The sequence below is a fragment of the Cheilinus undulatus genome, linkage group 9 (genome assembly GCF_018320785.1).
Source record: "Cheilinus undulatus linkage group 9, ASM1832078v1, whole genome shotgun sequence".
Classification (NCBI taxonomy): domain Eukaryota; kingdom Metazoa; phylum Chordata; class Actinopteri; order Labriformes; family Labridae; genus Cheilinus; species Cheilinus undulatus.
Window position 1 is genome coordinate 21,174,194 of NC_054873.1, and position 12,987 is coordinate 21,187,180.

General features: G+C 40.9%; 1 protein-coding gene across 1 annotated transcript; it reads left to right on the forward strand.

The window, feature by feature from the left end:
- The first annotated feature begins 972 nt into the window (after nt 1–972).
- Nucleotides 973–3,377, forward strand: tmem276a (transmembrane protein 276a). The gene is made up of 4 exons (XM_041796747.1): nt 973–1,624; nt 2,031–2,144; nt 2,231–2,368; nt 2,518–3,377. Exons 1-4 carry the CDS (start codon nt 1,222–1,224, stop codon nt 2,763–2,765), a joined length of 903 nt encoding a protein of 300 aa, XP_041652681.1. The 5' UTR covers nt 973–1,221; the 3' UTR covers nt 2,766–3,377.
- Nucleotides 3,378–12,987: the final 9,610 nt, after the last annotated feature.

Genomic DNA, 12,987 nt, shown 5'->3' on the forward strand with positions numbered 1-12,987 from the left:
AGACTTGTGAAGGTTGAGGGCAAAATGAATGCAGCAAAATATAGGAAAATCCTGGAGGACAATCTTATTCAGTCTGCAAGAAAACTACAACTTCAGAGAAGATTTATTTTCCAGCAAGACAGTGACTCGAAGCATACAGTGAAAGCTACACAGAAATGGTTTATAGACAACAAGATGAGCCCAGACCTCAACCCAGCAGAAAATTTGTCTGGACTTGAAAAAGTGCTGTTCATGCTGATCCCAACCTGGATGAAGTAAAACTACAGTGTCCAGATGTGCAAGCCTGGCTGAGACCTATCCACACAGACTGTGATTGTATCCAAAGGTGCCTCTACCAAATACTGACTTGAAAGGGGAGAATATTTATGCAGTAACCTTTTTTTTAATTACATGCTTTTATTAAATAGAAGTTTTCTTCACATTTGCATCAGTTTTTGTTTTTGTCAGAGAAAGCCAAATTATGTTGATCATGATTGATTTATAAAATCAGTAAATGTAAGTAGTTATTCAAACAAAAGACTGGTTCTGCTTTCTTTTTTGCTGTTGTTCCTATAGTGTAATGTAAAACCCTTTCCTGACACCTACCCCCAGTAACATCACCATAATAATAACTATAATAGGCCATTTTAGTCAACCACTTAAGGTCTTGTATGCTTTGCTCATAGAGAAACAACAGACTTAATTTCAGTCAGTTCCCTGACCAAGTAAAAACACCTCTCGGGAGCTTTAATAGCATCACCTTCAGAACTGAACACTGTAGAATCGTGTAGAATGAGAAGATGGCACAAAAACCTGAGGGTGTAACTTTCTTACACTTTGGCCATCTTACCCTACAGATCATGATCTGCTGTGTCAGTGCCGGCCTGGGGGTTGTTGTGCCTTCAAATATTTGCTCTGTCTCCATCTACTGGAAAGAAATGTTGGACCGACCAGTATCTAGGCTAGACTGAGTTCAGAGGCATAGAGGAGACAACCAAAATATTGCTCATCGAGGCCTGAATTTATTTATTCTCTGCCTCGGATTTGGACTCTTTTACTCCGGTGATGATTGTCAAATTAAAGAAATGAGGTCTTTGGGGATTTCTCCGCATTTCAGGTTTCCTTCTATTGTTGAATTCCCTCCCCACCTTAAATACTGACAGCAGCAGCAGCAGCAGCCAGGAGAGGAGCCCTGCTGTCCCGTGGATTTATCACGGTACCGAGGCGAAAGACGCATGGAACATGGCTGCTATGAGGACTTTAACCGTGGCTGGTCTCTTTTTGGCTTTTTGCGCTTTGGGACTGATAGCGATCGCGATCAGCACTGACAACTGGTACGAGACAGACGCGAGGAGGCACCGGGAGCGCTGTAAAAATTATTCCAACAAAAGAAACGACCCGGGCTACATTTACATCTCCAACAACAACCTTCCTCTTCGCATGTTGCCGAAGGAGAAACATACAGAGAGGAGGGGTTCCGATGTTAGTGGCGAGATGCTGCTGCGGGCTAAGCGGCACTTCTCGCCACCTGCCCCGGCCATGGAGTCCCTCTGCAGTCGGCAATACAACTCCACCATCACCGGACTGTGGAGAAAGTGCCACCGAGCGGGCTTTGACCTGGAGACAGAGGATTTGATCTTCAAAGGTGTGTGTTATTGCCACATTTTGCGCTGTATTGTGTTCATTTTGGCGCTATCAGTGTATACTTAGCGCACGTATGCGTTATCCAAGGTGCTGATGCTGCGCACAGACCCTCCAGGCCTACGCAGTATCACACGGAGTACAGTTTCAACGCAATCGACGTGCTGTGTTATTTTCCAGCACAAAAGGGCAAGCCGTAGTAACAGAAGCCTCGAGATGCGTACAATAAGCTACTCTACAATGGTGTGGGTGGATAAGTGAGTGGGTGGGTGGTGGTGAAGGGGGGTTGGGTTGCAAAAAAAAATTTTGGGAGGGGGGGGTAGGTAGCACTCAGAGAGCCCTGTCTGTGGTATCCTCCTCATCTGATCTCAGTGCTTATGTGACATCCTCTTTGTTGTTTACATGCACAGGATTGGTTCCGCGCTGCACACCAATAAAATACTACTACTCATCATCAGCGCTGCCCAGAAATCTGCCAATCAACCTGACGAAGACAATAAGGCAGGATGAGTGGCACGCGCTACGTGAGTACCCCAAATGCCCCTTTTTAAATAATCTACTTGGATATATGTAGATACATTTTGCTGATTTTGATTCTCTCCACCTATAGACCTCCAGAGAATGACTGCCAGCTTCATTGGCATGGCTGTGTCCATCATCCTCTTCGGCTGGATCATTGGCGTGCTGGGCTGCTGTAAGGAGCATGATCTGATGCAGTATGTCGCTGGACTCCTCTTCCTCATGGGAGGTAAGATGTACTTTACATAAAGAGCAATACCGTAAGTCACCACAGAGGGGCAGTAGAGTGTTTCTAAAATAGAGTGCTGGAATGATGCATCATCACAAGAGATGAAATTGTGTTGTCTGACTTTCTTTTTTTTTTTTTTTTTTTTGCAGGAACATGCTGCATAATCTCCCTGTGTACATGTGTGGCTGGGATCAACTTTGAACTCTCACGTTACCCTCGCTACATGTTCGGAATACCCGAGGACATCAGTCACGGCTACGGCTGGTCCATGTTCTGTGCCTGGGGAGGACTGGGCCTTACATTGCTGGCTGGTTTCCTGTGCACACTCGCTCCCTCCCTCTACCCTCCACACACCCCCGTGGTGCACAAGCCCAGGCAGGAGAACGGCTGCGTGTGACAGGCGTCCTTTGCATCTAACAGACACCTGTCTCATCCTGAAACAGTGATGAGCCCTGTTGCAGTGACAGTTCGACACAATGCAGGGACTCCGAGCAAAGAGAGAGAGAGCCTTTACAAAGCCAAGCACAGGGACAGAAAGGCACACTTGGCTCTCGCTCACATGAAAATGAAAAAGAGGTGACATTTGACTGAAGGTGGTTTCAGTCCCTCTGGTGCTTTTTCTGTCCCTCTTTATGAATGAACTGTTCAGTGTTATTGCTTGCTCTTCAAGAGGAGAATAGTTCTAAAAACATTTTCTTCCTGTACAATCTGCTAGTTTAAGACGAAAAAAAGAGAAAAAGAAAAACTGGCAGGTGATCAATAGCACAATTTGGAATCTATACTGAAGATTAAATTGGATGTGTTCTGTCACATTTCAAAGGGCAACTGTGTATCATGATGTACCCATTCAAAACAAAATATGTACATGTACTTTTTGAATTGTATGTATGCAGATGCATTTATGTTTATTCAAGGAAAAATAATGAGCATTCAGACCAAACTGTGTTTGAGGGAAATGTTTTGTTGTTCTTGAGGTCCTAACCCCCATCGAAATATTTTTGAGAAATAAAACAGCTGTGCAAAAGCATTTCCCTGCCTGCATGTGTAACACTCTGAACCAGCTTAATGCAGTGTATTCAGGATGTATTCAGACCCCCTTCACTTTTTTAATGTTGTTATGAAGCAACCTGATGCTATTGTTATAAAAATATATTTTTTCTCATTACACTCAGTACTCCATCATGACAAATTAAACAGAATCATCAAAAAAAAAAAAAAGCAAATAAATTCAAAACAGATAACTGAATATACTGAACACAGCATGGCTGAACGTTTAAAAAAATGTGAGAAACTGCAAAAATGGTCCTCTTTTTGGGAAAAAGAACCTCCTGGCCACCTGGCAGCCATTTGGCTTGTCTTAGTGGTATTTTGACATTTTATGACCTTTGATTTATAAAATTACCTAAGTTGTATCCTTGTATAGTTTCGGTGTTTATCCTTTTAAATGTTTAGCCCCATTCAGACAGCAGTCTGAATGCATTTCATTTGCTACAAGCTCGTAACTGAGGGTACTGTAGGGTTCCTCGACTTCTGAGTACAGGCACGTTTTTGATTATGTCAACTCGGAATTTGGAAGGTTTTAGGATTAAAGGGAACACAGCAAGACGGTATGCTTTTATGCATGTTGCACTGAGGAGAGGCTTCCATCTGCTGTAAGACCATATCAGTGGAGGGCTGCAGTGATGGTTGTCCCTCTGGGACTTTGTCCCATCTCCACACAGGAGCTCTGGAGTTCAGTCACAGTGATCAGGTACCTTGTCATCTCCCTTACTAAACTTATTGCTCAGTTTAGCCAGAAGACCAGCTCCTAGAAGAGTCCTGGTTATGCTAAACTTCTCCCATTGGAGAATTATAGAGGTCACTGTGCTCTTGGCAACTTTCAGTGCAACAGAACTTTTTTGTAGCTTTCCCCAGATCTGTGCCCTGCAACAATCTTGTCACTGAGCTCTATAGAGAGGTATGTCAGGTCAGTTCAGGCCAGATATGGGAGCATACGCCAGTTCAGCACTTTGCCATGTAAACCTTGGCCATCTCTGGCCTCCTGATGGCCATCCTCTAGGCCTATGCTAGGCCAATGCCCCATCTCTCCAGGTACACTCCCAGCTGGCCCGTTCACTACGCACACAATTACCCCTGTGGTGTAGACCACCCCACCGGGTCCTAAGCACCTAGTATGCAGTGAGCTGGATCAGGCCTGAGAAAGCGCGCCAGGTGCCTGTAAAAGCATAGCTGCGGTCCCCATATCAGGCACTGATGCTTCCCATCCCTGCACTTCTGAGCATGTCAGCATTATGCCTCCTACAGACAGTGACATTTTTAGCAGTCTTATAAGTTTCTGGCGTGCTGCACAGTGCGACATCTCATACATCAAGTTTGATATGTGCAGACTTTACTATGACAACTCCCACTAGCCTGCTGAATCGCAGGCTAGGACGTACACCAGTATGCAAATGTCACCAGTGTGTGCAAATATATCCACGCCACCAGTGCTGTGGTAAATAGTGATGCAAAGCAACAAAAAAGCCATTGTAACTGTAGCATACTTAAGCTTAGAAAAACTTCAGGGATCAAGAATTTCCTCCTTGTTGGAATCCAACAGATTTCTGCGTTTTGGCATTGTCTCAGTTAATGCTAACTTGTTTGTTAGCGCCATTGTTGTGTTTATCGTTAAATCATTTCATCCTGCACTCTGTTGGTTGGTTAGCTTACATAGGTCATAGCAGTCACATTGGGAGATGTTCATCCTAAATTTCTGACGTCAGAATTTTATCCCAGGCTATTTTTGGTCTTAGGTCCATGACAATGGCCATCTGTCAACCTGTCTCACCATGCGACGTAGGACCACTGTTTAGGGACCATCTGGGACAGCCCAAAATTGCACAGTGAATACCAGGCTTTAGACACATGGTCTTGCCAACAATACCCAAAGATGCACCTAAGAAAGGTCTTTAGTAAGTACAGAATGACCAAGACTCTGAGAGAGGTGTGACTTCTCTTAAATCATGTCCAATTAATCTAATTTACCACTGGTGGACTCTTATCAAGGTGTAGAAACATCTACGGAGCTAAATTTCAAGTGTTGTTGCCAAGGGCCTAAATTCTGATGTCACTGTGATATTTCAGTTTTTATTTTAATTAACTTGTTATAAAAATCTGTTTTCACTTTGTCATGATGGGGCACTGAGTGTAGACCAATGAGAATAAGTGTTTTTTTTACTGTAGCATCAGGCAACAACATAACAAAACTGAAGAAAGTGACAGGGAGTCTCAATACTTTCTCAATACGCCGTGTAAACTTCCATGTGGTCGACTCTCTCTCGTATTACAACATGAGTTAACTGTTGTGTCAGACGGCGCAGAGGCTTTCTAATTGAGTCTAAACTTTTACAGCATTCTGTCTTTAAACAGCAGCTATTTCTGTGTTTGGTAGTGCTTCAAGGAATCTGTTTTATTCAACCACTTCTGAACAGTTAAATGACGAAATATGTCTCACTGAAGCCTGAGTTGCTGACCAAAACCAAGAAACAAAACTGACCAAAAATAAAACAATCCAAATTTAACAGACCATATAAAGTGAGGTCATAGTCTGCTGATGGTTTCAGTCAAATAAAACCGCCTTTTATAAACATCTATACAGAGAAATGGATTCCAAATAATGACCTCAAAAGCTCTCTGATCCCATGACAACTGCATATGTTTACATTGGCTTTATGATGGATTAATATGAAAAGCTCTTTTTCCATTGGCAACATGCATACCATTTATTCTGAGCTGCAATTACTAAACCACAGCTTTTTATGACAAATTAAATCTCTGACAGCTCATTTACTTGCTTGCTTCACTCGTTTTCTCAGCTCTTCAGTATCGCCTCTTAACTGTTGTGTTGATTAACTATTTATTATTCTAAGAGTTGTTTTGTGCAGCTGCAGCACTGAAAGTAACCAATGTTGAAGGTTAAAAAATCCTGGCCAGTGGATGTAGGAGGACTACAAGTGTTTTCATTAGTTATCATATCCTAATATTTTAAACAATATTCTGTTAAAAACAATACTAAAAATCTTATTAAGTGGGCTTAAGTGGGTCATCTTTAATCAGTTGCAGTCCTGAAAGGAACAGAGTATCTTGCTGAGGTCTAGACAGGATGTGATGAAGGCATGAATAATCGCTGACAGGTTCTTGGAAGATACAAACAATGACTCTTTGGGAATCTGTGTAACCAGAAAAATGCTGAGACTATTAGTTAAACATGCAAAGGAAGCTTTAAAATTGCCAGCTTAACCTAATTTCAGCATTTTTGATGTGTGATCAATTGTTTTTTTTAACTCCTTTGGGTGAAAGTAATCGAGCCGTGTATTGTGATTGATGAAAATTGAAAACAGTACTTTGTCAGTGGATCTGAGTTCAAGCATGGAGAAAGAAAATCAAACAGGACCACAGAGAGACCCTTGAGGTACTCCACACTAGATCCTGTGAGATTCTAAACTTAGTCGTGCCAAATTAACCCTGGAATGGAAATGTTAAAAAATGTATGTGAAGAGAGATGGAATGATTTGCAGCTCAAAGTTGTGTCAATCAATCCATTATCTGGTTTTCAGAAGTGTCATGTGATGTTGCTGTATCAGCTGATCTTTTGCAGGACAACCCCCCTGCTGTTTGGCATCTTCTTGAGGACAGCATTCCAGGTGGGGGGCAGCATATAAGCCCCCTCATCCCTGTTCATGCTCCTGTTCATACTATGGGCCCCTTCGATGGCTTCCCGACAACAGGAAGACCTTTTGGCACACATAAGAGGGAACACCAGAAAAATGTTAGATGGAAACATCTGGAGGCACCCTCCAGATGTTTCCATCTAAGGCTGAACAGGAGAACCTAAAATCAGTCCACTGCAAAAGGGAAAATCCCATCATGGACAGAGAAACTGGTAGGGTTATCCATGCAGGAAACAAGTACCACCGATGGATGAGGGACTGATGGACTATAGAGGGACGGGGCAGTCTTTGTCAAGAAGCTGTCAGACAGTAAGGGGCATGGTTGTCCTGTCATTCAAGACAGAACAACCAAACTTTCTGACCAAGACTCTTTTGAGGAAGACAGCAGGAAGTTAGCAGTCGAAACATGTACAGGTAACACGAGACTTTACTCGGCTGTCAATATGAAAATACAAAAAAAAAGATCTAAAAGTGAACCAAGAACAGAGGATGGTGCAATGTATTTCTAGCTTTACATCTTATTCTAAATTCAGCTTTACTCATGAACAAAATCTTAACAAAAGTTACATTCATGAAATACCCACACTGCAAAAATTAATGATAAAGCATGACTTCATAAATAAAAAAGGTTTGAGTTCTAATCTAGGATTAAATTATAGCTATGCTAGCTATGTAAATTTACAAAAGCCAAAGCTAGCTTGGCTAAGCTTTAGCTTTAAGTTCGCTTTAGCAATGTGAGCTTTAGCATGTGTAACTAGAGCTTACGTAGCTACATAGCTTAAATTATTTAGCAGCTTTATGAGCTTAGCTTTAGCTACTTAGCTACATCAGCTATGTAACTACATTAGCAACATAGCTTTGTTAGCTACTTAACTCCATTATCCATGCAGTTTGTGCAGCTAAAGGAGCTACGTAACCTACGCATGCTGCGTTAGAATATTTTTATGGAGGATGAGCCTCCATTGATGAGCGAAACATTAGCAAAGACGCTAACAACAACACGTGACAAAGCCATGGTCATACTCCTCCTTCTGCTGCTTCAGGACAGTTTTCTTCTTCAGCTGCTCAGATAAATGCTGAAAAATGCTCCAAAGCTTGTAGCAAGTCCTGTTTGTTAACAATATTAATCCAGTGTAGCAATCTGCATTGGAATTGGCAAAATTTAAGTTAATTAGCAAACTTAACCTTTTTGAAGATGGAAAATATGATACGTTCAGGTAACCTTTGTAGATTAGACAACTGTATTGTATATGTTATGATATGTTTAAAGGTCACATAAAAATGGGAAAATTTACTTTTTGATGAGAAACTCTAATAAATACAGTGTGAATATGTGTTTATATTCAAAAGGATATACAATAGTGACAGACTGAATCATAGCTTTATAACTCAAGCACTACTCAGCAAAGATCACTTGTAGTTTAAATATTTGCCCTTGTTTTGGCTTTCCACCATACTATAGAAAGATTCGATAGTGGTATCAATAAGGACTCAGATCAGCACTTTCAATGTGCTGTACATAGAATTGAAAGAATAAGAATGAAACACTTGACAATAATATCCTCTAAAAATCTAAAAACACCAAAATATACTTAAACTATTAAAAAATGCTGTGATTAATCATGATTAATCACAGCGTAGTAATGTGATTAACTTGATTATTTTTCTTATTCGAGTAACAGCACACACAAACATATATATATATATATATGTATATATATATATATATATATAGAGAGAGAGAGAGAGAGAGAGAGAGAGAGAGAGAGAAAGGGGGGGGGGATTTATTGTAAATCCTAAATTAACATTTTCAATCCAAATTGTCTCCTTGTCAGTGCAGTTGTGGGATGTTTAAGGGACATGTTGGTTAATCGCTTGTGTTGTTCACAGACTGTTGCCATAGCTGTTTTTGTTGCTTGCTTCTGGCTTCTATTGTTCTGTCTGACAGTTCACAGACTGTGCTCTGCTGTCTTCAGAGTTCTCCAACCACAACAGGATTTATGATTGTAAATATTGATCATGTTCAGTATTAAGGAGTTCAAATCAGGGCAGCTCTGATTACTTTCTGATTAGATTTAGGAGGGTGAAATTACTCGAAACGCACCTCAAACTACAGTTTGAAAATCTGGCAACATCATTATTAGGACCATCAGATAATCAAACCTTTGCTGACTTTGGTCAGCTGCAGGGAAATGGGCCCAAAATGTTTTCTTGTAGTAAGTGCCTTAACTTGCAAAGCAGCTTTAGATGAAGGATAGTAAAACTATTAGTGCTGGTAGTAGTGGTAATTTTACTGGAGTATTTATTGCAGTGATAGTGGAAGGACAAGTAGCAGTTGTAGTATTCAAATAGCTCTCATCTGTCTAATAATAACAGCACAGAGGCATGTGGCTTCAGGGCTTTGGCTGTGCTCAGAGAGGGATCAGAGTGATCTCAGGTCAACATTCTTGACCTTTTCTTTGTTTGTCCTTAAAATATGTCTGTGAGGAGAATACCAAAAAAGCCTTCCTCCTTATGAGCACCAGAGGCCCGAAACCACAGAAACACACTTCCCTATAGGAGGAATTAATGCTAGGAGCCAAGAAAGACAAAATAAGTGGGATGGCTGGGTTTACTTTGAGAGGTTTCCTAACCTGCTTTGCTTTTCCTGACACTCGTGGAAATTTCAACCAAATCTTTGAATCCAGTCTTGGGAGCCGTGTTCACGTGCCCCTGAAAATGAAAAGCTGTACATACATATAGGGTTTCTCCACACATGGAGTTTCTGACAGGGTCTGCCTGTACTATGCCGAGCTCCACAGAGCTGTTTTTAAAAAGGGGTCCCTCAGGGGAAGCCGGACTGTGAGGAAAACCAGACAGAGGAAATCACACCCAGTTGGGCCCGGGGAAGCACATCTGGCTCGTTCATATCTACAGAGACATTATCTGTAAAAATGTGGGCACGCTTATGGCAGTTATACTGTGTGGTTGTAGTAGACACTAGCTGAAACAAGAGAGTTTTTAATGCTCGTTAAAGATGGAAAATACAGGGATTATACCAAAAGCTTTCCTGGTATTAAATCCAAGGGAGAGTCAATTTAAACAGCCTGACAGCAGATAAGAACTAATGCCTTACAGGAATTCTAAACAACTTTTCTCACATAAACAGTGTTTGAAATAAGGTATTTTCTGTCAGAACAGCAGAAGAACAAACCAGTGCTCTTTCTAGAGATTCACGCAAGCTTTGTGATGTTTCTATTTCTGGTAATCACACAAAACAACTTGAAAACACGTCTCGTCAGTCATACATCTTTATTGATCTTGACAGACAAAAGAGTAGATAATGATGACAGTGGCTGCCTCCAGACAAACATATTTCATACTGCAGTAGATGATTTCCAGATGGAAGTGGGAGGCACTAACAAACCTCAGACGCCAATTAAGCAGGGCCGTTTAACGGGACGGCTGAGTCCGCTACTTGTAGCACCGACAACAAACACAATGACGTAAAGATAGGAAGAAAAAGACGGAGGAGTATCTATTTTTAAAGTTGGGAATGAAATGAACAGATTTCAAAGGGTTTTCATGGGTTATGGAAACCACAGCTTCAAAGGATGGGCATATTCTTTTTTAACAGCACTATGCTGAATAACTCTGAACATCTCTGGACATGTTAGGGAGCAACCTAAAACTCAGAATTAAGGTTGTAAAAAAGGATATTAAAATGACAAAATATATAGAGTCTGAGAATCTTAAAGTACCAAAGCATAAAAAACTATCTTCAGCCTCATTTAGCCAGAAGCAGTTGGGAGTGAGGGAGATAAAGCAGCAATATGAACCATCAAATCCTGATGTTTTTCAGTTCTTTTCACTAGCGTTAAGACATGAAAGTTACGTTGATGTTTCCTAAGACCAGAGAGTTGAGATCACGCCGTTTAAACTGCATCAGTACATCATCAGCTTTTTGGTACCAAGAAATTTCCAATTATTTTAGGTGATCTAAACAGCGTGCAGGTTGTTTGCTAGCAATTTGTGTCCATTTAAGCTCCTGTGAGAACCGTTTCCATTTTCTGTTGATTTTGGTGCCTTTTGTGGATGAAACAGTTCATTGCAACTCTTTGCTTATCCTGTACATAGACTGTAGAAAGAATTGGACAAACCCCGTGTGACGTCAGTCGTCTCCTTACAATAGGCGGAGTAAAGCAGCTTTTGAAGCCAATCCGTGGATGCTTCCATATTGAAATTGCGGTCTCAACCGAACTTTGGATCAACCTAACGGCCCGCCCACTAAGTGCGCCTTTCTGTCAGCCTGCTAGCTAGCATTCCGGTTGACAGGAACGGAGCCTCTGCCTGCCGAGCTATCTGTCAATCAAATGAGACGCGCCAATCATGGTGAAGTGAGGTTTATCCTAAATATAATCCAAACGATCGTGGTACAAAAAAATTCATCCCCCGTACAGTGGGAGCATAATAAGACACTAGCTAATGAGACACGTTTGGTGTTTTGAACCAGGCGGTAAACCAGTTTGTGTGTCAAAACCGGCTGTTTAACGTGTGCAGACAGAACTTTCAGTTTTCCTGCAGCTAGCCTCAAGTGGACAGTCGCGGTTTAGCAATTTTTTTTCACTTCCGCATTGGCTTCATTTTTTAGGGCCAGAGGTTGCCGCTTGATCCTGTACGTCCTTGAGTAGTATTTTCTGTAAAAAAAAAAAAAAAAAAAAATCTCATCCTTCTTTTTCCTGTAGTTTTGTAATTATTAGGGATGCAAGATGTTGGATTTTTGCCAAGACCTTCTTGACTTTAACTGATACGACATCAACACATTAAAACTTCAGTCCTTAAAACACTATTTAAAGTATAATGGATGAGCATGAACTGAGATAAAGAATTTAGCTGACGTAGGCCTGTTGGTCCAGCCTATAACTCCATAAACTTACTTGTACATATGGACAATATTTCAGCTGATATAGGGTGACACGTACAGCCAAAGTACTGAGGGTAAATATTGACAGAAATTTGCTTGTATTTAACTTTAAGGTAACATCTGCCTATTCTGATCTCATGCAGATGATATAAAAATAACTCAGCAAAATTCTGAGAACTATCACTCTTATAATGTGTACCTACCCTGTGGAAACATTTAAAAGCATTTAAATGAATATGCATAAATAATCAATCCTGTTGCTGACTGTCTTGTTCACTTATGTAGGACTTACCAAAATTTGATCTGGTTTTCAACTGCTTAAAAGCTCCTCACATCAGCAGATTTTGCTATCAGGTACTTCCAGTTCTTTGAAGAGGAGTCTGGCTGCAGACTGCAGCTCTCAGACCACTAATGTAGGACGCTCTCTGTCAGAACAGACCTAACATAGTAGAGCTCAACAGCACCTGCCTACTTTTTCAGTGGCGCTGGTTCAGTTACTGAATTTTGACATTCAATTCCCCCATAGAAACTTATTACAACAGTTTTAATGCATAACTCAGCTTGGCAGCTATCTGAGTACTCATGACCATAAATGATTTGGTGCAACAATGGTGTTCAAAAAAGGAGAAAAAGCAAGGGTACAAGACTAAATACATATTTTTTTCAAGGAGTAAGGAACTACCTATCCACAATCCATTGTGATTTATTTTATTTGTTGTTATTGATAGCTTTTCAAGCTTTCAGACCATATAGTTACCATTGTTACGACAACTTTCTTTATTGTAGTGATTATATTTGAAATTATAATATTGTCATCAATAGTCAACAGACCCCACCAATCTTGTATTCAACAGGAGCATATAGCGTAGTTTCACAGACACGTCACTCGTGGTAGGTCTAGCTTGGATACTTCCGACCAAGTGGTTAAAAATCAAATCTGAAGTGGAGAAAATGAATGGGATTTTTTGCTTCTGAAACCACTATTGAGCGCTATTTACCAGTAAAAT